Here is a 22,577-nt window from a genome sequence, read left to right on the forward strand (position 1 = left end):
TGCCATTCCCTAGTATGCTAGGAGGCTACCAGAAGGAATCCCAAGAAGTGTGGCCCACTTACTCTTGTACATAGAGAGAAACTAAGGAACTCTAATGAGGAGAAACCCCTTCCTAATATCAAAGGCACAGGCTTCAGTTTCAAAATAATAGAGTAAAGTGCCATTACTTAAAGTAGAGCCAATAAATTGGATCTACCTAAGTTTTTTTTTGTTTGTTTGAATGTTTTATTTATTTCTGAGAGAGAGAGAGAGAGAGACAGCATGAGCAGGGGAGGGTCAGAGAGAGAGGGAGATACAGAATCTGAAGCAGGCTCCATGCTCTGAGCTAGCTGTCAGCACAGAGTCCGACACGGGGCTCGAACCCACGAACCGTGAGATCATGACCTGAGCTGAAGTCAGACACTTAACCGACTGTGCCACCCAGACGCCCCTGGATCTACTACTAAAGTTAACAGTACTTCCCGTCTTCTTCTCTACGTACTCAATGCTCTGCTTCTGCTTTAACAACCTCTGAGAGTATGAAACAAAGTGATCTGATGCAACAGCTAACGGGCTGAGGACAGGCATTAGGACGCATGGTTCCCCACACTGAACTTCACTAGGAAACAGAGATACTCACAGATTGAAGTTTCTTCTTAGCAGCTTTTGCCAAATCAGACAAATCCAGGCTGCTAAGAAAATGTACAAAACTAATAAGCAAATAAATAAAAACCATTTTTGTGAGCTTTGTAGAAGATTAAGATAGTCAAGGCATCAAGACATTTATTACAGTTCATGGACATGATCAGAAACAAAAATTCTACAGCCCATTAGAGTTAGTGAGAAAACTTTGAACAGAAGAACTTGTAACTCCTTTTAGAAATATCATATTCATGTAACATAGTAAGGAGAAAAATAATCACTGAGTAACTAAAAGACAAAAACTACTGCCAGGCTAGTCACCAGCCCCTTTACGTGAGAAGCCACAATTCTTAAAGTATTAAAAAAGGCACGACAGAAGGAAATATGAAAAGAGCAAAATGTGAAAAACCAGAATGGCAAGATTACATCTAGAATAGCAGCTTATCATTTCATAAACTCTTGACAGTACCTGTGCAAAGCTAATTGGATAAATAAGGATTTCAAGTTCATTCCTGCAGCTGTGAACTCATCTAACCTCACAGACCAGGGGTAGGGAGATTATAGTCCATTTTTTAGTTTGGTCCATGAGCTAAATGTGGTTTTTACATTTTTAACTGGTTTGGGCGGAAAAAAATCCCAAAGCAAAAGGAAAATATTTCATAACATGAAGAATTCTGTGAAATTCATATTTAAGTGTCTAGAAATAAAATCTTATTGCAACCGATATGCCCTTCATTTATATAACGTTCATGGATGGTTACATCTACAACTGGCAGAGTAGTTGTGACAGAGGCGTGGCTCACGAAGCCCAAAATATTTATTATTCAGCCCTTAAAATTTTTTCAATCATGGTTATAAAGAATATTCTCTATTATAAAACAGAAATATTCTCAGATATCATCTATAGACACAATACACTGTCACAACTGACTAAAACTGGAACATCACTAACTCCAATTTTCTTACTAGTAAATTTGTTACTTGTACTCTTTCAAACTTAAGTTTTACATAGTGGTTTACTTACAGCCGTCTTATTTCCAAATTGTATAGCCATAAAAGAGAAAAATGTATGGGCTTTGTTAAATACAAAATATTATACACTTAAACACTATACAACCAAGGAAATAACAGTGACAGATAAAATTGGTATTTCAGTGGCCTTACCTGTCTGCCATTTGAGGTATTATAAAGTGCTGTCCATTTTTGTGATCTGAAACAGAAATCAAGCCATAGTTTCGTTTCTATAAACACTGATAAGCTACATAAAGAAACACCATCATTATTTTCTCAATTTACATTTTGCAATTAGTATTTTCCCATAATTAGGAATTATGTGGGAGGGGACAGAGTTTGCCAGATTGTCTACAAACTCCCTAAGGACTGGCCGGTAGCAAGAATCATATTCTCATTTTCTACTGGTACAAAGATCCAGACACCATAAAGCAGCAAGGCTGTGTTCACACTAATCGTACATTTCATTTATCCCCAGTATAACTGATGACCTTTAGTTACGGACAGAACTTGTCAGGAGCTGAATTAGCTCAGAGCAGGCTTCCACCACCTGTCCATGTGGGATGGGCGAGCACCCCTGGGGTTTTGTGGCTCACCTTCAAATTAATCAATTAGCATAAAACCATCAGGGCTGGGGCAGGCAGTCTTGGCAGATCCAGGCAGGTCTTACTGACCCAGTCCTAACCTAGCTTTTGGAGGATGCTGATCACATGCCAATGAATAAAAAGCTGTTCTATGCATTCACATATAGGTTTTTGGGTAATCATCAGTCTTTATTTCTCTTGGCTATATAGCCAGCAATGGGACTGTTAGCTTATGTAGGTATTAGGTCAATGTATACACAACTTGGTAAGAAACTGCTAGACTTTTTGGCAGAGTATCTCCATCATTTTGTTTTCCAACCAGTGGTGTATGAGTTATAGTCACTTCATATCTTCCCACTTACATTGACAGTTTCTTTGGGGGTTTTTAAATTTCAGTCATTCTAAAGGGTGTGTGGTGGTACCTCACTGTGCTTTTAATTTGCATTTCCCTAACGGCTAATGATGTTGAGTACTTCACTTCATGTGCTCATTTGTCATCTGGATATGGTCTTTGCCCAGTTTTTATTGGGCTGTTTGTTTTCTTACATTTGAATTTCATATATGTAGGTATAAATATCCTGGGTCCAAGTTCTTTGTTGGACATGTGATTTCGTAGTATTTTCTCCCAGTCTGTGGCTTGTTTTTCACTCTCTTAATTGTAGTTTTTGCAGAGCAAAAGTTTTCAATTTTGATGAAGTCCAATTCATCAGTGTCTTCTTTTATGGACTGTGCTTTTGTGTTACATCTAAACGCTTTACCTAATCCAAGATCACAGATTTGTTTTCTTCTAGATGTTTTATAGTTTTATATTTAGATCTACAATCTATTTTAAGTTAGTTTTTATGGCAGTGCGGGTGGTACTGAAGTTTCTATTTCTGCACATGGATAATGTCCAGTTGCTCCAACACCATAGAGTGAAAAGACCATCTTCCTCCACTGAATTGTCTTTGCAACTGTCCAAAATCAAGTGAACATATTTGTGTGTCTGCTTCTGGATGCAGAGACTTGTATGTCTGTCTCTTCACCATAATCACCATCTGAGTACAGCAGAGCTTTACAGTAAGAGTTAAAATTGGATGGTGTGATTTTGCCCACATTGTTCTTCTTTTGCAAAATGGTCTCTTGGCTGTTCCAGTTCTTCTGCCTTTCCTGTAAATTTTAGAATCGGCACATCTAAGTCCGCTATAGGTCCTTGAAATGCACTAACTTTACAAATTAATTAGTGGAAAAATGACAGGTTAACTCTATTGAGTGTTCCAACCCATAAGAGTTCTCCACTTATTCAGGTCTTCTGGAGGACTGCTTTCAGCACTTTGTAGTTTTCAGCATGCAGATTCCATGAATATCTTGCTAGATTTCTACCAAAGCTTCCAATTTGGAGCTATTATAAATGGTGCTGTTTTTCTAGGTTCAGTCTCCAATTACCCACTGCAAATCTACAGAAATATGATTGATTTTTTATCGTTTCCCTTGTATTCACTCTGCAAACTTGCTAAACCCACTTACTACTTCTAAGAACTGTGGATTCCTTGGGATTTTCAATATAGAAATCATCTCATTTATGATGAATTGTATCTCTTTCATTTCAATCTGTATGCCTTTTTCTGGTCTTATGGCACTGGTTAGGATTTCCAGAGCAATGCTGAATAAGAGTGGTATGAGTAGACATCCTGGCCTTGTTTCTGATATTCAAGCAAAAGCATTCAATCTTTCGTCATTAAGGAAGATGTCAGCTGTGGGCTTCTACAGATAAATATTCTTTATCAGGTTAAGGAAGTCCCTTCTATTCCAAGTTTGCTAAGTATTTTCTTTTCTTATTGTGAAAGAATTTTGAATTCTGTTACATGGTTTTTCTGCACCAAATGATAAGATTGATGGTTTTTCCTGTCTGTTAATGTGATAAATCACATCAACTGGCTTTCGAATATTTAATCAGTTTTGGCATTTAGAAACCCTACTTGGTTATGATGTATATACAGTTGGATTTGACATGCCAACATTTTGTTAAGGATTTTGGTGTCCCTGTTAATGAGGGCTATTTTTTTGTGCTGTCTTTGCTGGGTTTGGTATCAGGGTAATGGTGGCCTCACAAAATGACTTCAGAGGTGTTTCCTACTTTTTATTTTCTAAATATAATGCAGAATTGATGTTATTTCTTCCTCAAATACTTGGTAAGAATAACTTAATTGTGCAAAACCTGAAAAGTGAATTCCTAAAACTTAAGAATCAAAAATGCAAAGCTAGCAAATCACATGAGTCATAAAGCATATCTGTTATATTATTATATGGCAACACTATTTCAGCTAGTTCACAATACTTATATTGAAATCACATGGGTTAAGGTTTTTTGTTTTTTTTTTTAATTTTTTTTTTTTTTAATTTCTAGGAGAGAGAGAGAGAGAGACAGCGTGAGCAGGGGAGGGTCAGAGAGAGAGGGAGTCACAGACTGAAACAGGCTCCAGGCTCTGAGCTGGCAGTCAGCACAGAGCCCGACGCGGGGCCCGAACCCACGAACTGTGAGATCATGACCTAAGCGAAAGTCGGACGCTTAACCGACTAAGCCACCCAGGCGCCCCATGGGTTAAGGTTTTCTTAAATGGAGTATTTTAAAGTACAAATTAAGGGGCACCAGGGTGGCTCAGTCAGCTAAGCATCCAACTTCAGCTCAGGTCATGATCCCACGGTTCGTGGGTTTGAGCCCTGCATTGGGCTCTGCTGACAGCTAACTCAGAGCCTGGAGCCTGTCTTCTGATTCTGTATCTCCCTCTCTCTGACCCTCCCCTACCCACGCTGTCTCTATCTCTCTCTCAAAAAAAAAAAAAAATAAAATATTAAAAATTTTTTAAAATAAAGTACAAATTAAAATTCTTTAAAATGTAAGATTATGGATTTATACTATTTCTTATTGGGTGGTAATTCATGGTTTTCAAGGAATTGGTTACTTTTTAAAAAAAGTTTATTTATTTTGAGGGAGGGAGGAAGGCGGGGAGAGAGGGAAAGAGAGAGAGTGACTGCAATGTATGAGCAAGCAGGGAAGGGGCAGAGAAAGAGATAGAGAGAGAATCATGGTGTTAGCGCACAGCCTGACGCAGGGCTTGATCTCTTGAACCATGAAATCATGACATGAGCCAAAGTCAGATGCTCAACCAACTGAGCCACCCAGGCACCCCTTTACCTTTCTGCTTTTATTTCAAAACATTTTTTTAACATTATTTTTGAGAGATAGAGAGACACAGAGCATGAGCGGGGAAGGGGTAGAGAGAGAGGGAGACACAGAATCTGAAGCAGGCTCCAGGCTCTGAGCTGTCAGCACAGAGCCCAATGCATGGCTCAAACTCATGGACAAGATCATGACCTGAGCTGAAGTCAGACGCTTTAACCGACTGAGCCACCCAGGCGCCTCTACCTTTCTGCTTTTAAATTACCTCTATTGTTATATTTAAAATGTTTCTTGTAGACAGCATAAAGTTAGAACTTACAGTCTTAAATCTGTTCTGATAATCTCTGCTTTTTAATTGGTATTTAGATCATTAACATTTAACGTAATTATTAATATATCTGGATATAAGTCTATGACTTTATTAGTTTCTGTTTCGGCTTCAGTTTTTTTGTTCCTCTCTTTCTCCCCTTTTCTCTCTTTTCTGGAATGTTTTGAATTGAAGTATCTTCTGATTATTTGAGTAATTTTTAACATTCCATTTTATCCCTATATGTTTTGACCACATATCACCATATAGTCTGTTTTTAGTGACTGTCCTAGGCATTATAGTATACATAACCTTCTGATCTACTTAAAAATAATATTTTTCCATTTTAAGATGAATGCAGAAACCTTATCTCTGTATTTTTTTTACTTGCTCCCCTTTTATGTCATAGCTATCAAAGGTATCACAGTGACATATGCTAAAAATCCCACTAGACAATGCTATAACTTCTGCATTAAACTGTCACACATATCTCAAAGAACTTAGGAGGAATACACAGTCTCTTATATTTATCCGATATTTGTCATTTCAGTTGCTCTTCTTTCACTCTGGAAGTTCCAGATTTCCTCTGGTATCATTTCCCTTTTACCCAAAAGACTTTCTTTAGCATTTCTGTTAGAGCAACTAGTTCTCTTACCTTCTTCTTAATGTATATCTTGCCTTCATTCTTGAAGGTTTTTTTCACTGGAAATGCAATTCTGAGCTGACAGTTCATTTCTTTCAGGACTTGTCTCCACAGTTTCCAATAAAAATCCATAGCCATTCAAATAACTATCCTTTTATATATGTGATTTTTTTTCTTGGCTGCTTTCAAATGTTTTGTCTTTAGTTTTCAGCAATTTGACTTTGATGTGTCTGAGTGAGGATTTCATGGAGTTTATCCTATTTGGGATTCTCTGAGCTTCTTGAATCTGTAAGTCTGTCTTTTGCCAAATTTAGAGTTGTGAACCCATGTTTCTTCAATATTTTTTCTGCATCACGCTTGATCTCCTTCTTGGAGTTGGAAGATACAAACTTAACTTTCTGACATTATCCCCTAAATCCTTGGGGCTCTGTATTCAGTTTCTTTTTCCTCCCATTCTTTTCTCTCTGTTGCTCAAACTGGGTAATTTCTAGTGATCTATTTCAATTCACTGAGTCGTTCTTTGCCATCTCCAATCTGCTATTAAGCCCATCCAGTGAGTTTTAAAATTTTAGTTACTGTATTTTTCAGTTCAACATTTCTTTAAAACAGTGTTTATTTATTTTTTAGAGAGAGAGAGACTAAGAGATGGTGCAAACAGGGGTAGGGGATGGGGCAGAGAAGGAGACAGGAAAATCCCAAGCAGGCTCTCCATTGCCAGCACAGAGCCCGAAGTGGGGCTCAATCTCATGACAGCAAGATCATGACCTGAGCTAAAATTCAAAGTAGGACACTCAACAGACTGAGCCACTCAGGTGCCCCACAGTTCAACATTTCTATCTGGTTCATTTTTAGATCTTCTGTTTTTCTACTGAGACCTTCTATATTTCTATATGATTCAAGAACATTCACACTTCTTTAAGCATGATGTTCCTACTGCTTTAGTGTTTGATAATTCCAACATCTGTGACATCTGGGGATGGCCTTTGTTGACTACCTTTTCCCCCACAAGTCTTTTAAGATCTTCCTGGTTCTTTATGTGTCAAGTAATTACGGTTGATATCCTGAACACTTTGAATATTATATTGTGAGACTCTGAGTATTATTTAAATTCTATGGAGAATGTTAATATTTTTGTTTTAGCAGACAACACCCAGGTTAAGCTCTGCCCCCTGGGCCAAGTGGTGAGAGAACAGAGAGAAAAATAAAAGCAATCAGAATTCCTCTCACGCTCTTAGTCAGAGATTCAGGCAGCTGTGCTGCCACTGCTGCAGCCACAAGACTGCCTCGGGGTTTGGGTGGGGGAAAAAAGGAGACAGAGGAGAAAAAAACCCCAGGGGAATCCCCCAACTCCCTGTGCTGCAGGAATCCCACTTACTGCTCCTTAGATCAGAGAAGGATTCTTGCACCTGCTCTGCAGTTCCAGGTTTCAGGCAATCACAAAGGCCATAATAGAAGTAAAATAAACAGGACACTCACCACTAGCTCCATGGTACTTTGAGTTCCTAATCCACCAGCCAGGGTCCTCAGATAGCTACTCCATGCATTTGGTCCAGGGTTTTTAATTGTGTTTAGAGGAAAAGAAAGGTCTGGGAACCACACCAGGGGCTCTTAACACTATCATACAACCAGGTTAGGGAAGCACTGTATATGTGTACATGGATATTCTAATCAGGAACTGGCAAACTTTCTGTAAAGGGCCAGACAGTAATATTTTTGGCTATTCAGGATATGGTATCTCCTGCAAATACTCAACCTACTCCTTGCTTTCCTTCTTTAATTACGTAATCTCTGCACCCAATGTGGAGCTCAAACTCATGACCCCAATCAAGAGTCACATACTCTACCGACTGAGCTAGGCAGGTGCCCCTCAACCTACTCAGTTCTGCTGTAGTAATGTGAAATCAGCCACAGACACTATGTTAATGAACAAGCATGGCTATCTTGCAACAAAATTTTATTTAAACAAACAGGGGACAGGCTAGATTTGGCCCAGAGACCATGATTTGCCGCCAATCCCCGTTCTACTTCATAAATAAAGTTGTCTAATGAAAAAGTTTACTTTTGGAATCTTTTCCATTCCTCAGATAGCAAAATTCTTCTTCGAATAACTACACAGGTTACTGCTCTGCTCCTCCAGTCCTAGTCCCATCGTGTGCAAGAACTATGGCACACGTTCGATTTTGGTTCCATTGTGCTCTTTGATTCTTGAAACAGTCACTCCTCTGGAGCTAAGATAACATCTTAAAGACTAAAATTCAAGGAGATTTGACTACCCTTATATCTTTTGCATGAAACTGAAATTTTTATTTTCAAATAAAAATCCTCATTCGCAATTTTTTTGAGGAAATGTTAAAGCAGAAGTCTTGGGTAACAGTGTCCCAACTTGTTCTTGCAGGGGCTGATTGACTGAAGGTGTGGAGAAGCCACTAGCCTTTCACTCACCCGGTTTCCTGCCACAGAGATAGAAGGCGAGTCTGTCAGTCAGCTCGTACTGTATTTCTACAAGACGCTCTGCCAGCTCATGGTGCCCTCCTTGCCTACCGAGAGAAAACAAAGTACCAGTTATATTCCTCACCAGTCACTGGCTCTAGAATAAAAAAGGACAGAAATGTCTCCCAAGACACCTGAGTAATTTACCAAATGCAACTTCTCGGAATAATCAACCTTTTGTGTGAGATAAACTTTCCAGGTCTACTCTTATTCCCAACTCTATAAACGTTTTGTAATCTAAACTACTCCCTTTCCTTTAATTTACAAAACAGAATACTTAATAAGGAAATCATGGACTTATGGGAGGAAATGAAGAATAACTCCATCTAAGGAAGTAGAAAATAAAATTAATAAATGGTCTAGAGTAGAGGTTCTGAAAAATGAACTAGACTGCTTTAGAAAACATATAGATATCCATGCCCTGACCTTGGAAATTCTGAATCAGTAAGGATGGGATGAGTGTGAACATCAGTATTATGAAGACGGTCCTTCCCCAAGAGGCTCTTGATGCAGCCAGTCTGACTCTGGATGAGTTCAGTAACCACTTCAAGGTCTTTAATTCAGGGAGAGAGAGACCAAAAGAACGCACAGCTCGCACTTGTAACTACTTTGATGTCCTTAACTTCAATTTCCATAACAGAAAACATCAGGTTTGCCTTTCTTCACTTATGAAATATTTAATCTGTTTGAAATCCTTTTAGTAACAAGGTACATAAATAATTACATTGAGATAGGGCACCTGGGTGGCTCAGTCGGTTAAGCGTCCAACTTTGGCTCAGGTCATGATCTCACGGTTCGTGGGTTCGAGCCCCGTGTTGGCCTCTGTGCTGACAGCTAGCTCAGAGCCTGGAGCCTGCTTCAAATTCTGTGTCTCCCTCTCTCTCTGACCCTCCCCTGCTCACGCTCTCTCTCTCTCTCAGAAATAAATAAAACATTAAAAAAATGATTACATTGAGGGACTATTGTATATGCAAGGTACACGTAAGGAAATTCTAACATAAGTGATAGTAAGTACCATGTACTGAGTGCTCTCTTCTTCTTAAAAGATAAAGCCTAGTTTCTGCTAGTTTCTCTTCTCATTGTTCAAGACACTACAAAATATTCCTCCAACATACCACACATTTGATTTCTGAGATACGCATCTTTTTTTCCTCATTTTTTTAAACATCTGTGAAATCAGGTAGTATCTGACAATTGATGGTACATCCATCATTTTTTTTTTTAAGTTTATTTGTTTATTTTGAGAGAGAAAGAAAGCAGGGGAGGGACAGAGAGAGAGAGAGAGAGAGAGAGAGAGAGAGAATTCCAAGCAGGCTCCATTCTATCAGTGCAGAGCCCAATGTGGGGCTCCAACTCACAAACTGTGAGATCATGACCTGAGCCAAAGTCAAGAGTGGGATGCTTAACCAACTGACCCAGGCGCCCCCATTTATCACTTAACTGGCCGAATTTTCCTCATTTTTTAGTGGTATATGAGATAATGATGACCTGTACAATCGGCAAAGTCTCAGATCTGATGAAATACTATATTTCTCAATATCTCAGCTCACCCTATTCTATCCAGTGAAGCACTCTGCTGGGCCCAACACTCCCTGTCCATCAGTCCCTCCTGAACTTGATTCAGGCCTTTCTTTTTCACTTGGAATGTCTTAGGTCCTCTTTCACACACCCAAATCCAACCCATTTTTCAAAGTCCAACTAAAGAAATTTCTTAATGATTTAGGCCACAATTAAGAAACCCTGTACATGCCTTCTAAGATGAGTTATCCATTCTGGCAATGAATTCCATGTTATCTTGCTTCATTTAACTCTTTCATGCATTTATGAATCATCTCCTCTACAAGATAATAAATTCTGAGAAGGCACAGCTTTGTCATTTCACCCATTTTATCCTCTGCAGTAAAGAGTATGGTGGTTTGCAGTTAATAAAGTTAACATGCAAGAAGAAGGAAAGATAAGCCACCTTCTATCATTTAAAGAATATTCAAGACTAACTTATGGACTTGTTTATTCTTCCAGCATTTCACAAAGTTTTTAAACCAAGAAGAATTTTATAGCAGGCACTCAGATGTCAGCTACCTAAAACCTATAATTAACATTTTACACTATACTTGTTTAATCACATACCTATCTACATAGATCTGTTTTTAAGTTCAAGCAATGACTAAACATATTAAAAAACTGAGGGGTGGGTTCTGTGATTCTTGATACTTGACTTGGACTCTGCCAATGGCCCAAATACTACTACATTATAAGTCATGTGAAAGACTGAAAGCTAACTGGTTAATGGCTCTACTCTCTATGACTTTGCCAGCTTCTAAGCTCATATATATCTGAAATGTCTTCATCTGCAAAATAATAGGATGCAAATCCTTAACTTAAAGGGGTTAAATGTTAATCATACACTATTTAGCCACCTAACAATGAATCACACCCAACATAAATAATCCCTAACCCAGGGAGCGACAAGAATCTAGGTCTCTTACCTTGCATAATCAACAGGAGTTTTTCCACTAGAATCCTGTGTGCCTGGGTCTGCTCCATACACTGCCAATAATTCTGCCTGTAAAATCTGCCCTGCTTTGGAGGCAACATGGAGTGGGGTGTTTCCTTTTTCCTATTAACAAAAAGGAGGCAAACGAGCAAATTAAATAAAACTAAAGGCTACACAAACACAACCCACTTAGTTTCAACTTAATATCTCAATCAATTCATGCTTTCCTCACAGGGTGAAAGAAGTTGGCTTGTGCTCCTAAAGATAACAGCCTCAAACAGGTTTCGAGATTCCCTGTTCTCACGCTTGAATGGAGTTGCTGAAAAACACACAAACCAAAAAAATATTTGTTAAAGGTGTAAAGAGTGGTGTACTGGAGCAGCTGGCAGATCATTTTCATATACATTATGTTAGTAATCATCTTTGTTTGGCTTAGTAAGATGGATGAAGCAGTCTCTCCCTTGCTGATCACGACCACCTCTGGGCCCTCCGCTGGGGCCAAGTGCACTTACTGAGAAGGAAACAGGGCTGGGAAGGCTGATGTGCCCAGATGCATGATCTGTCTAGGGGACACAGCCAGCCCTGGAATGAGAGGCAGTATGAGAAGGTGGTTGAACATGGTTCTGAGGTCTCCAAGACCTGAATTTCAAACCATACAGCCTTCAAGTTGTATGACCTTGTGGAAGTTCTTTAAGCAAACTGAGCCTTAGTTTTCTCATCTCGAAAATGGTGATAACTATGCCACCTTTATGTAGAGGGTAACTGTAAGAAGTCAGTGATATAACAAAATTCTTAGCATGGAGCCTGGTACATAGGAAATGCTCAAAGAATACAGCTGCTGCTGTTCTGACACTGTTATCATCTGTTGTTGTTATCGGTCTGCTCCAAAGACCGCATATCCCACACCGCAGAAATTGCAGGATTCTGCCTTACAGCAAACCCTCTCCACAACATCACTCTCGCCCTTGTATACATACATTACTTTAACCAAGTCTTTCAGGGTGGGAAGTAGGCCTGTCTATACCAAATTCCGTACCACTGCAGAAAAGCTCTTATACATGCAGAAGATGAGCTGCTTTCCTTCAAGTCCAACCTAGAATTGTTCAAAATGACGTAACTCTTAATCTGAGAAAGCAGGTATCTACTGCAGCATCTATGTCCATGTCTTGCTTTTAAAATTAATTTATTTAAGGGGGCTCCTGGGTGGCTCAGTCGGTTAGGTGCCCGACTTTGGCTCAGGCTATGATCTTGTGGTTTGTGGGTTCGAGCCTTGTGTCAGGCTCTGTGCTGACAGCTCAGAGCCTGGAGCCTGCTTTGGGTTCTGTGTCGCCCTTTCTCTCAGGCCCTCCTCTGCTCTCACTCTGTATCTCTCTCAAAAATAAAGAAACATTAAAAAATTTTTTAATAAAAAAAATAAAATTTATTTAATATTTTTAAATTGGTAAAAAAAACACCTTGCCAAGCATTATTAATTAACAGAAATAACAATTATACATGCGTCTATGCAAACTTTTAAAACCTGAGTTGTGAGTGCCCATGCTCTGCATGAACATTTCCTAAAAGCAGTGCTTTGAAAATAAAGATACATATTTTTCATGGCAACTCTCAAAAACATGCAGAGGCCCACATAAAAAAAGCTATCTACTCATTTTACAAGTACATTAAAGAATCCCGAGTACTACAGCTTTGAGTCATCCTGCCCCCTGAAGATCCTACTCAGTGTACAACCTAGATACCTAAAGAAGTCCCTCAAACTTTCTAGTCCCTTCTAGAAACAAACTCAAGAATGGTTCCCATTTCAAAGTTAATAAAAAAAACTTGTAGAAATATAATTTTATTTTTTGTTTTTGTTAGTTTTATTTTGAGAGAGAGAGAGAACATGAGCAGGGGAGGAGCAGAGAGAAAATCCCAAGCAGGCTCCACACAGTCAGCACAGGGCTCGAACTCATGAACCGTGAGATCCATGGCCTGAGCTAAAATCAAGAGTCTTGGATGCTTAACCAACTGAGCCACCCAGGCATCCCTAGAAATACAACTTTAAAACCATATCTGAAAAATATAAATCGTTTTCTAGATACGTACTTATTTTTCCTTTTTGCCCTTGTACCTCCACTAACATGAATGGCTGCCATTGGAGTTAAGATTAAAGATGAAACCAATTCCAAAAAAGGCTGTTATTAATTATTTAGAGTACAGAAAGTTCTTGTGTTGTTTTTCCCTCCTTCTTCTTTAAATTTTTTTTCAAGCAAAACAATACACTGTTTCCTCCAGCAACAGTAGGGATTGTAAAAGGTGTGGCCCACCTTGCTAAGGTCTTTGGCAGTTACACTGTCATCATCCCGGCAAGGCAAGCGATGCACAAATGCCAACATCTGATACTTGGCTCTGATGAATTCCGCTTTATTAGGACTGTTCAAAAACAAAGAAAACAGCTCACTTGCAGTACAGATGTGACATTCCCCATTCTTCAGGTTGTAAAAAGAAGAGGAAGTGACCGTATGCCCCACTCAAGAAGAAAACGAACAATAGAAAAATAAGTTCCAGCATGAGTTTAAGACCTGCAAAACATCGATTAGTCATTCTAATGGCCAGGGCTGCAGAGGACTTGCTTTTTATAGCACCTCTCCTCTCTTTGTAATTTTCTTTTAAAAAAAAATTTTTTTTAAGTTTATTTATGTATTTTGAGAGAATGAGAGAGAGCATGAGTCAGGGAGGGTCAGAGACAGGGAGAGAGAGAATCCCAAGCAGGCTCCATCTGCACCGACAGCGCACAGAGCCTGATGTGGGGCTCAAACTCATGAATTGTGAGGTCATGACCTGAGTCGAGATCAAGAGTGGGACACTTAACTGACTGAGCCACCCAGGGGCTCCTCTTTGTAATTTTCATAATTGACCTAGTGGCCTTGAGAGGAAGGGGCATTTCGTCCCATCCTATAGGTAAGGCATCAGGCAGACTGGAGCCCAGAACCGAGATTTCTGGTCTGACTGCCTCTTGTTTGGGCACCTAAGCTTAAATTTGATTACATGAACAGCCTCCGAACCTGTCTCAAACTGGAGAAGCCACTGACTGGTGCTACGCAATCACGCAAAAGAGATGGTCCTGTACCCAGTCTTCTGCGTTTCTAAAAGCAAAAGGCTCAATGCACAATTGGGGTGTACACACTTCCTGTGCTGCCCTTGTGGAGGCTGGTCAAAAGTCACCGCATACCTTTTAGTGGGCCCTGTGTGTTACAAAGAAATAAAAGTATTAAACATTCCACTCACTGTACTTTATCCTGTGGATTAGCTTTACGTCTTCCACTCATAACAGAGGCAGGGTCCAGCAATGAATGCTCCCATATAGAATTAGCACCGTTATTATACAAGGTTTCAACCATCTAAAACCAAGCAGTATAAAATCACATTGTAATTTCCTTCCACAAATATTCCCTGGGAGCTGTAGTGACTGAACTGGGAAAACCAAGACCCATGACAAATACTAGCATGATGGGGATGTCCCTCAAATCAGTGCTTTCTGATTCTAGAAGGAGAACAATGAATCTGTATGCAGGATTCAGGTTTGACCAGGAGGATAGTAAAGACCTAAGAGGGTTTGATTAAATTGCTTTTATAGATTATAGAGGAAGAGTATTTTGGCACTTTAGCACAGTATCTCCCAAGCCAGATCATCCAAATACTATTTTCAAGATTCCTAACAACCCACGTACTGTCTACTGTCTAGACTATCTGCCTAATATTTTTCTTTAAATCTACTCATTTTTTTGAAAACTTCTAGGAATTATGGCTTGATGTGCTAAAGTTCTCTTATACACATTAAAATGACGCAACCATTAAAACAAATATCTGGGTATCACCTCCATCTGTCTTGAGTACCACTGGTGGATCATGTGCCACACTTTCGGAATTGTTCTTTTAGGGTCAAGCCTGGCATTTTAAACAACTCATCTCTGGACTTTCTTCAGGCCCTATAATGAAATCTGTAAACAAAGACCTGAGGGCGGTAAACACCTACTTTCACATGAGATGGAGCTGTTAGGAACTTCTCAGCATAAGTTATTAATAAACCATACTTTCCTAATTGCATTTCACAGCACGACTTCTGACACAGCCCCATCTGTTTTTTGTATTAGTGGAGATACCATCACATAAGAGACCCAAACCCACTTGTTTTGACCCCTTGGTTTATGCGGGTAAGTTTAAGGGACATGCTGTACAGCTGCCACAGATTCAGTAAAATATGTACTCAAGGCAAATGAAGGCAAAACACATGTTTAATTCTGAGTTCCAATGGAACTTGAAAAATGTGTACCCCAAAATAGAAGTACAGGTGATGTGACATTCAACCTCAAATAAAACAAAGGGCTCACTTTAACACTTGGCAGGGTGCTGGGCATTCAACTGAAACATGTTAACTTAATTTGGTCTCTAACTGGTTAAGAAGAACTTCAAGGAAGCTTAAATCACATGTTTCAGAAATTTCTGAGGAATTTCAGTCCACGTTCCCATCAAAGCAGGAGACTTCCCATCAAAGCAGGAGACGTAATGAAAAGTTTCTGAGACCGCAGCCTTCAGGAACACTTATCACGGCACAGGGAAAAGACGAGCCATTTAATGACACTTCCTGGTGACAGTCTAGAAAGTCAGCAGGGAAACATTACCAAAAACAAACTTTAAAAATCAGTTATCTATCTATAATTGAGGTTTTTTGGATTTGTTCAGAGGGGGGAAAAATCTTAAATGACAAATTCAGTCCTTTATATGGCAGCGATAGGCATGGCACTTCTATTCAGTTGTGATTCAAACATCGTTATAAGATTCCAGAAGTACAGTGAAGGGATGTTAGTTGCTAAAACCAAGAGTGCTGAAAGCTCCAATTATGTGCTGTGCGAGTTTCTACTCTTTACCTGCAGCAGCGTGGGAGGCCACGGCGCGTGCTTCAGGTGCCTTACTTGGGAGACGTGGCGCCCCAGGCTCCGGTGGACACCGCAGCACTCGTCACAGATAAAAGTCCCCCGGTTTACGGATGCCCAGGAAGGGTCTGGAAGGAAGAATGACATCTCAGTGGCGAGGACACAGGGGGCTGCTGTGCTGCCAGATGGCCCCAGGTGACCGAGGTTTGGTTTTTCAGAAAAACAAGGCATTTCTGCTGTTTTAGAATGCTGGCTGACACACCACACTGGTGAGCCTGTCTGATGGTGCCGCCTATGTTGGCTGACTGGGCACAACATGAACTGAGACTAAACACGACTCGAAGCCCTGAATAAGCAGCTGTCTCCTTTCTAGTCCAGGGTCACAGTCTGTAGCCCTGATGGGATCTACCATCTCAGATGATCGCTCCTTCATTCCAGTTAAGAGAAACACACTGAGAGGGTACAGATGAATCATCTCAAATCCATCTCCACCAAGAGCAAGAGAACATAATCATATCAGTGAATAATCCACACGCTTTACCATCACCGAAGCAAATCTACTCATCTACTGCCATACCTCCGCATGGCTCTGGCTTTGTGCTTAGCAGAAAGCTGCAAGAGACACAGTGACGAAACTGCTTGGCTATGGTGGCTCGAAGGACAGACTGAGGAACCTGGCCTTTTCTGCTAGGAAATATTCTATGACATCCGCTACTCGTTTCAGATAAACTGCCAATTTCCCCCTTGCAGTTGATCTGAAGGAAGAGAAGCTGTAAAGGCAGCAGTTCCACAGAGGCAAAGATGTAAAATAAAAGCGAGTAATATTTTGGGGGCGGGTAAGATACTTTTTTCCCACGAAGTCCCCCAGAACTCCAGCAGACATCCTTTGAGACCAGGAATAATTCGCACTTGGTAGGCAGTAAGAACAGTCCACACTGGGCAATAAGCTGAACACATATCTGGAAACTCCAGACAAAATCAGACTTTCTACATGTTGTCAGACTCACAACGGGGTGACAATAGGTGCCACTCGAGCTGCCTGGTCTAAGAGTTATATTTAAAAATTCTTCAATGTCCACAAAAATCTCTGAAATGCATATACACCATCTTTACCATATTTAACAGTTTATTCAAATCCTTTCCGACCATATAATGAAAAGTTCTGAGATTTCAATCAGAGACAAATCCTGGGAGTCAGAGGGTGTGGTGGTTGAGAGGTTGAGAGGGTGGTTTTGCAGACAAGCAGTCACGGGTTGGAACCCCGACTCTGCCACTTCTTGCACAACTGTCTCAGGCAAGTAATTTCTTTGAGCATCCTTGCCACGGATCAAATGGGAATAATAGCATACCTCAGGCAAGGGGGACATCAAGGGTAAGGTGCCTCGTATATACTAAGTACTTAGTAACGTCAACAGTTATAACTTATCTAAATTATTTTCTACCTAACATTCAGATATTGTCAAGAGGCCACTGAAATTCACGAGGACAGGAAAAAGTTTTTGTCAATACTTAAAACATCAAATGTGTCAGATAATCACAACTACTATAGCGAAAAGTCTCAGCGGAGTTTTCGGGTAGTTGAGCGCAGAGGAGGAGCTATTTAGAATGAACTAGATTCATTAGGAAAAAAAGAGTAAAATATTTGCTAAGACGTGATCATGGTTAAGGGTTTGTCAGGAGATAAAACAGAAACAAAATAACTCAATGAAGTAGAACTCTGTCAGTACTACCATATAATCCTGAAAAGCAAAGATTGAAAATATCAAGACAAAGGATGCGTACAAAGATACACAAGAACACTTCTTTTTGTAGTACAGGACTGATACTACTACTACTATTGGGGGGGGGGGAGACCATTTTGAAACACAGCTTTGGTTTTCAAAGATCACTCAGAGGATTCAGTGTTCTTGGAGAAAATTAAATAGGAGTAAGACGACAAATTTTTAACACACATTAAGCAAGGTCCTCAATCACTTCAACATCATGGATCAGAATCTCATGGAAAAAATATTAGTGATCACAATAGAGTAAAATCAAAACCAAGTTCATATGGATTCTGTTGGGTGAAACCTTTCCAGTTTACCTAAATGTTCTGTTCAGGGGCTTCTTGACCAGGATTCTAGGAACACCACAGATGGGCTTCAGAAATGTCTGTGACCCCATGAAGAAATTATAACATGAATCCTGTGTCAAAGAGTGACTACATGTGCATTTTCCAGGCAGAAGGCTTTAGCAGTCATCAGAATTTTTAAAGGGACCCCAAAGAGAAAGAGACGACTCTGACCAGGGTACTGTAGAAAGGGCAGCACAGATTCCTAGCTGCTCAAGTTCACACAACATTTCAAGGTAGCCTAATTATATTCAAAACAGGAAGGAAATGACTCAAGTCTCTGTAGATTAGGCATTTGAGACAACTAAAACGATACAATGGAAGAGAAAACGGTCTGAAATACGCATGAAATGCTGCACAAGGGCAAGGCGGTCATTAGCACGGCAAATGGGGACCTCAGGTTTCCTGTCCCCCATCAACTCATGGGGAGTAAAGAACATACGTTCCAAGAGGAAGTCTGAATCTAGACTCATGTGAATCAAACACATCACAGAAAGTTCAACCGAAAACAAGTAAGAAAATAAGGAAGTGGAACAAATAACATGTTTAGAGAATACGATGGAGTCTGTATAACCCACACCAACTTGAGGTCCTGTTTTCAGCTCTCCACCCTCCTCCCCACCTTCAAAGGAAACTGGTAACCCCACTTGCACTACACGGGCCATGAAACAACCACACAAGGTCTGAGTTATCACAGCACTAGTTAAAATCAGTCTCCACTTCCATACAACCAGATGAAGTTCAGAACGGTTGCAAAAACACTGCCGTTCAACGATTCTGCTGCGATTGTTGATTGGACACTAGATGTACCAAAGAAGGCCATCTTACCTTTGAATGACTTCTAATTTCAAAGCACTGAAATCCAAGCACGGAAAAAAGCAGAGAGACTGTCAATTCAGGGCCAATTGCTAAGAGGGATCTGAGTTCTAAATCTGAAAATTACGCAGGGAAGAATGGTTTTGGGCTTTCAATGCACCCATATGCCTGCCTAGCTTCCCTGAACGCCCAAGTGTGTATATTTGCCAGTGATTTTGTTTATTTTGTACGCTGTAATTAATGTAAGATTTAGAAACTCAACGCTAGCTTTAAGAGACTGCAAAGGTTCTGTACCAAACACCACAATACAAAAAGGAGAAAAAAAACTTAGGTGAGATAATGCTAAGTACATTCATTGACTCTTTCTTCCCACTGAAATATGGTTCTCCCAATTCTCTCCATCGGAAAAAAGAAGGAAATTAAGGCTGGGCCAAATGAAATCACCAGCCCAAGGTCACCCACAGGCGGACCTGGGTTGAACCCAGGCCGTCCAGATCCCAAAACTCTAGACGCGCACTGCCTCCCAAGCGCTGCATGTGTTCGCAAGACCCCGGACGTCCCGGAGATTCTCCCCGGTGGAGGTGGAGTGGGAACCGGGATGTTAGGAGCAGGAAAATCGTCCACCGTAGTCCCCTGGAGAGTACTGGTGGACGGAAGCGGCGAGGGCGCCCACCCTGAGCAGGGGCCCCTCGCGGGGCGGAGGTCTGGGGGACTGCGAGGGAAGGGGGGCAACACCTGCAGCCTCCGGGGGCCGCAGCCGGGAGAACGCTCGCATTTTACTTATGTAATTGGCCTTCCTGTGAATTGCCCAAGCCCCTTCCTGTTGGGGAAGCGGCCCCGACCCCGCAGCCTCCCCGCCCGGCCTGGGACAGAGGGGACGAGAGAGGATGAGAGGGGAGGGAGGGACGGGAGGGCGGCGGCCCCCCCTGCTAGCCCGGCTCTGACAGGCCCCGGACGGGTCCCGTTCCGAGGCCTCCCCGGCTCCTCCTCCCCGCGCCCCCAAGTGTGGGGTTCGGCCGCCGGGACCCGCCCGACCCGAGGGGGCGGCCCCGGGGCAGGGGTCCCTCTGAGTAGAGCTGAGGAGAGCGGGCCCAGCCGGTGGGACTCACCCGGCCCGCTGCAGTCCGCGCACACTTCGCTGCTCCGAAGCCGCTTCGACATGGCTCCCGCCTCCCACCTGCCGGGAATCAGGGTCGCCGGGATAGCGAAGGCGGCGGCGGCAGCGCTTCCGCTCTAACGGGTCCCCGCGGCGGCGCTGGCGGCGGCGCCTCTCCCCTCAGCGCCTCGCAGCCCGGGCGCAGCACGCACGCGCGGGGAGGTGCCCTTCACCGAGGGGCAGATCACGTGACCGGAAAGGGCACGCTGCCTTGTCGCCATCTTGAGTGAGGGCAGCATCTTCTGTCCTACTTAACAAGTTGTCTTCAATTTGGGTTTCGCTCTCGGGTGGAGATTCTTGGTCTCTGCACTGATTAATACTACGGGGAAGCACTGATTAATACTACTGGGAAACAGCAAAATCTAGTGGCCAGAGCCCTGCAGCCACAGCCTTCCTGAGGCAATCAATAGTTAGGTCATTTAGTATAACTGGTCAAGTTCACTCACTTATTCTTTCCTTTGGTCAATAAATATTTATTGCGGGGCGCCTGGGTGGCTCAGTCGGTTAAGCAGCAAACTTCAGCTCAGGTCATGATCTCAACGGTTCGTGAGTTCGAGCCCTGCCTTGGGCTCGGTGTGGACTGCTCAGTCTGGAGCCTGCTTCGGATTCTGTCTCCCTCTCTCTCTGCCCCTCCCAGGCTCCCACTGTCTCTCTCTGTCTCTCAAATATAAATACACGTTAAAAAAATTTTTTTAAATCTATTTATTGAGATCTATTCTCCCGGCGCTGGAGAAAAAAACTGACTAAAGAAGACAAAATTCCCTGTCCTTATGGAGCTTATATTATGTTGTGGTAGATCTACAATAAAATATGTAAACTAAGGAACGTTAGGTGTTTCTCTGAATGCAATTTTAGTCCCATCCACAAAATGGAGCTGATGGAGCGGATTTTTTGTTTTTTGTTTTTTGTGTTTTTATGCATGTTCTGCTACATAAGACTGATTTTTACATTTTAAAGGGTTGTAAAGAAGAAAAAGGAGAAGATGAAGTGGATGAAGAATATTCCATAAAAGTCATATATAGTCTGCAGGGCTAAATATTTACTATCTGACTGAGGACAAATGGAATAATTTACAGAAAAGTGTGGAGTGCCTGCCTCAGAGTAAGTACTCAATAATAATAATAGTAGTGCCCACTAGTATTGATATTCAGTATTTCTATTCTTTTCTAATCTCAATTTTTTTGTTTTTGAGAAGAATAGACAACTTCCAATGATTTATGGGATGGTGTGAAATAAGCACAGTGAGAAGAGTTTAGTCAGCATGAGATAAGAGATGTGACCCTAATGCTAATGAATTGTATGTATTGTACGTAAATGCAATCATGATCTCCATTTAACAAATACTGGATGCCTATTAAGGGCCAGACACTGTTTTGACTTTAGATACTCTGTGGAGTTCCTCAACTTATGAATAGGAGAGATTTTTTAAAAAATATTTTTTATTTATTTCTAGGAGAGAGAGAGACAGCGTGAGCAGGGGAGGGTCAGAGAGAGAGGGAGACACAGACTTTGAAATAGGCTCCAGGCTCTGAGCTGGCAGTCAGCACAGAGCCTGATGCGGGGCTCGAACCCACGAACCGCGAGATCATGACCTAAGCGAAAGTCGGACGCTTAACTGACTAAGCCACCCAGGCGCCCCGAGAGATGTTTAATAAACATGGAACAATGAGCAGAAAGAAGATTAAGTTGCAAAAAGCATCTGAAAAGATAGGAAGTCTTGGAAGAGGTCATAGAAGCCCTGGTTTTGGTCCATCTCTCTGTTTTGTTTTTTTTTTTTCCTTCAATGTTTATTTACTTTAGAGAGGGAGAGAGTATGAGCGGCACAGAGAGAGAGGAAGAGAGAGAATCCCAAGCAATCTGTTGGTGGTGCTTCATCTCATGACTCTGAGATCATGCCTTGAGCCTACATCAAGAGTCGGACACTTAACCGACTGAGCCACCCTGGCGCCCCAGCATCTCTCCATTTTTATAAATGTGTGGCATAGGAATAGCTGCATAACTCCCACACATTCCATAGTGAGAGCCTCTGGGTGCCGGCCTGATGCTCCTGCATCCTGTTTTGGTTTGCAGACTCACAAATCTTCTGGACTCAACACGTGTGGACAATGGATTAGGCCAGGCTTCTTGAACAGCTGTTGTTGCAAGCATCTGAAAAGCTGGATGTGCATAAGCAGGGGAGGCGGAGGGCATGCTTTCAGGATACATTAAATAACTTTGCCCAGCTGTGTGGTCTAGCTGTAGACAACTGTGCAAATAGCTTATGCTGGTGAGTAGT

The 22,577-nt window shown here is 41.5% G+C and overlaps 1 protein-coding gene across 14 annotated transcripts in view; it reads right to left on the reverse strand.

The window, feature by feature from the left end:
• Positions 1-20,431, reverse strand: part of GIT2 (GIT ArfGAP 2) — a 51,616-nt gene extending 31,185 nt beyond the window's left edge. For 12 of the 14 annotated variants that reach the window (XM_039244523.1, XM_039244244.1, XM_039244006.1 and 9 more), the window contains exons 1-9: positions 20,256-20,431; positions 16,215-16,348; positions 14,575-14,687; positions 13,614-13,719; positions 11,543-11,629; positions 11,303-11,433; positions 8,769-8,863; positions 1,786-1,831; positions 620-671 (exon numbers count right to left, since the gene is read on the reverse strand). In XM_039244523.1, coding sequence (XP_039100454.1) covers positions 620-671; positions 1,786-1,831; positions 8,769-8,863; positions 11,303-11,433; positions 11,543-11,629; positions 13,614-13,719; positions 14,575-14,687; positions 16,215-16,348; positions 20,256-20,307 — 816 coding nt within the window. In that variant the 5' untranslated portion in view covers positions 20,308-20,431. The remainder of the gene's footprint in view (positions 1-619; positions 672-1,785; positions 1,832-8,768; positions 8,864-11,302; positions 11,434-11,542; positions 11,630-13,613; positions 13,720-14,574; positions 14,688-16,214; positions 16,349-20,255) is intronic. The other 2 variants (XM_039244083.1, XM_039243781.1) reach the window with 1 other exon arrangement.
• Positions 20,432-22,577: the final 2,146 nt, after the last annotated feature.

This window comes from Hyaena hyaena, unplaced genomic scaffold (assembly GCF_003009895.1).
Source record: "Hyaena hyaena isolate Hyena2069 unplaced genomic scaffold, ASM300989v1 scaffold_0, whole genome shotgun sequence".
Lineage (NCBI taxonomy): Eukaryota > Metazoa > Chordata > Mammalia > Carnivora > Hyaenidae > Hyaena > Hyaena hyaena.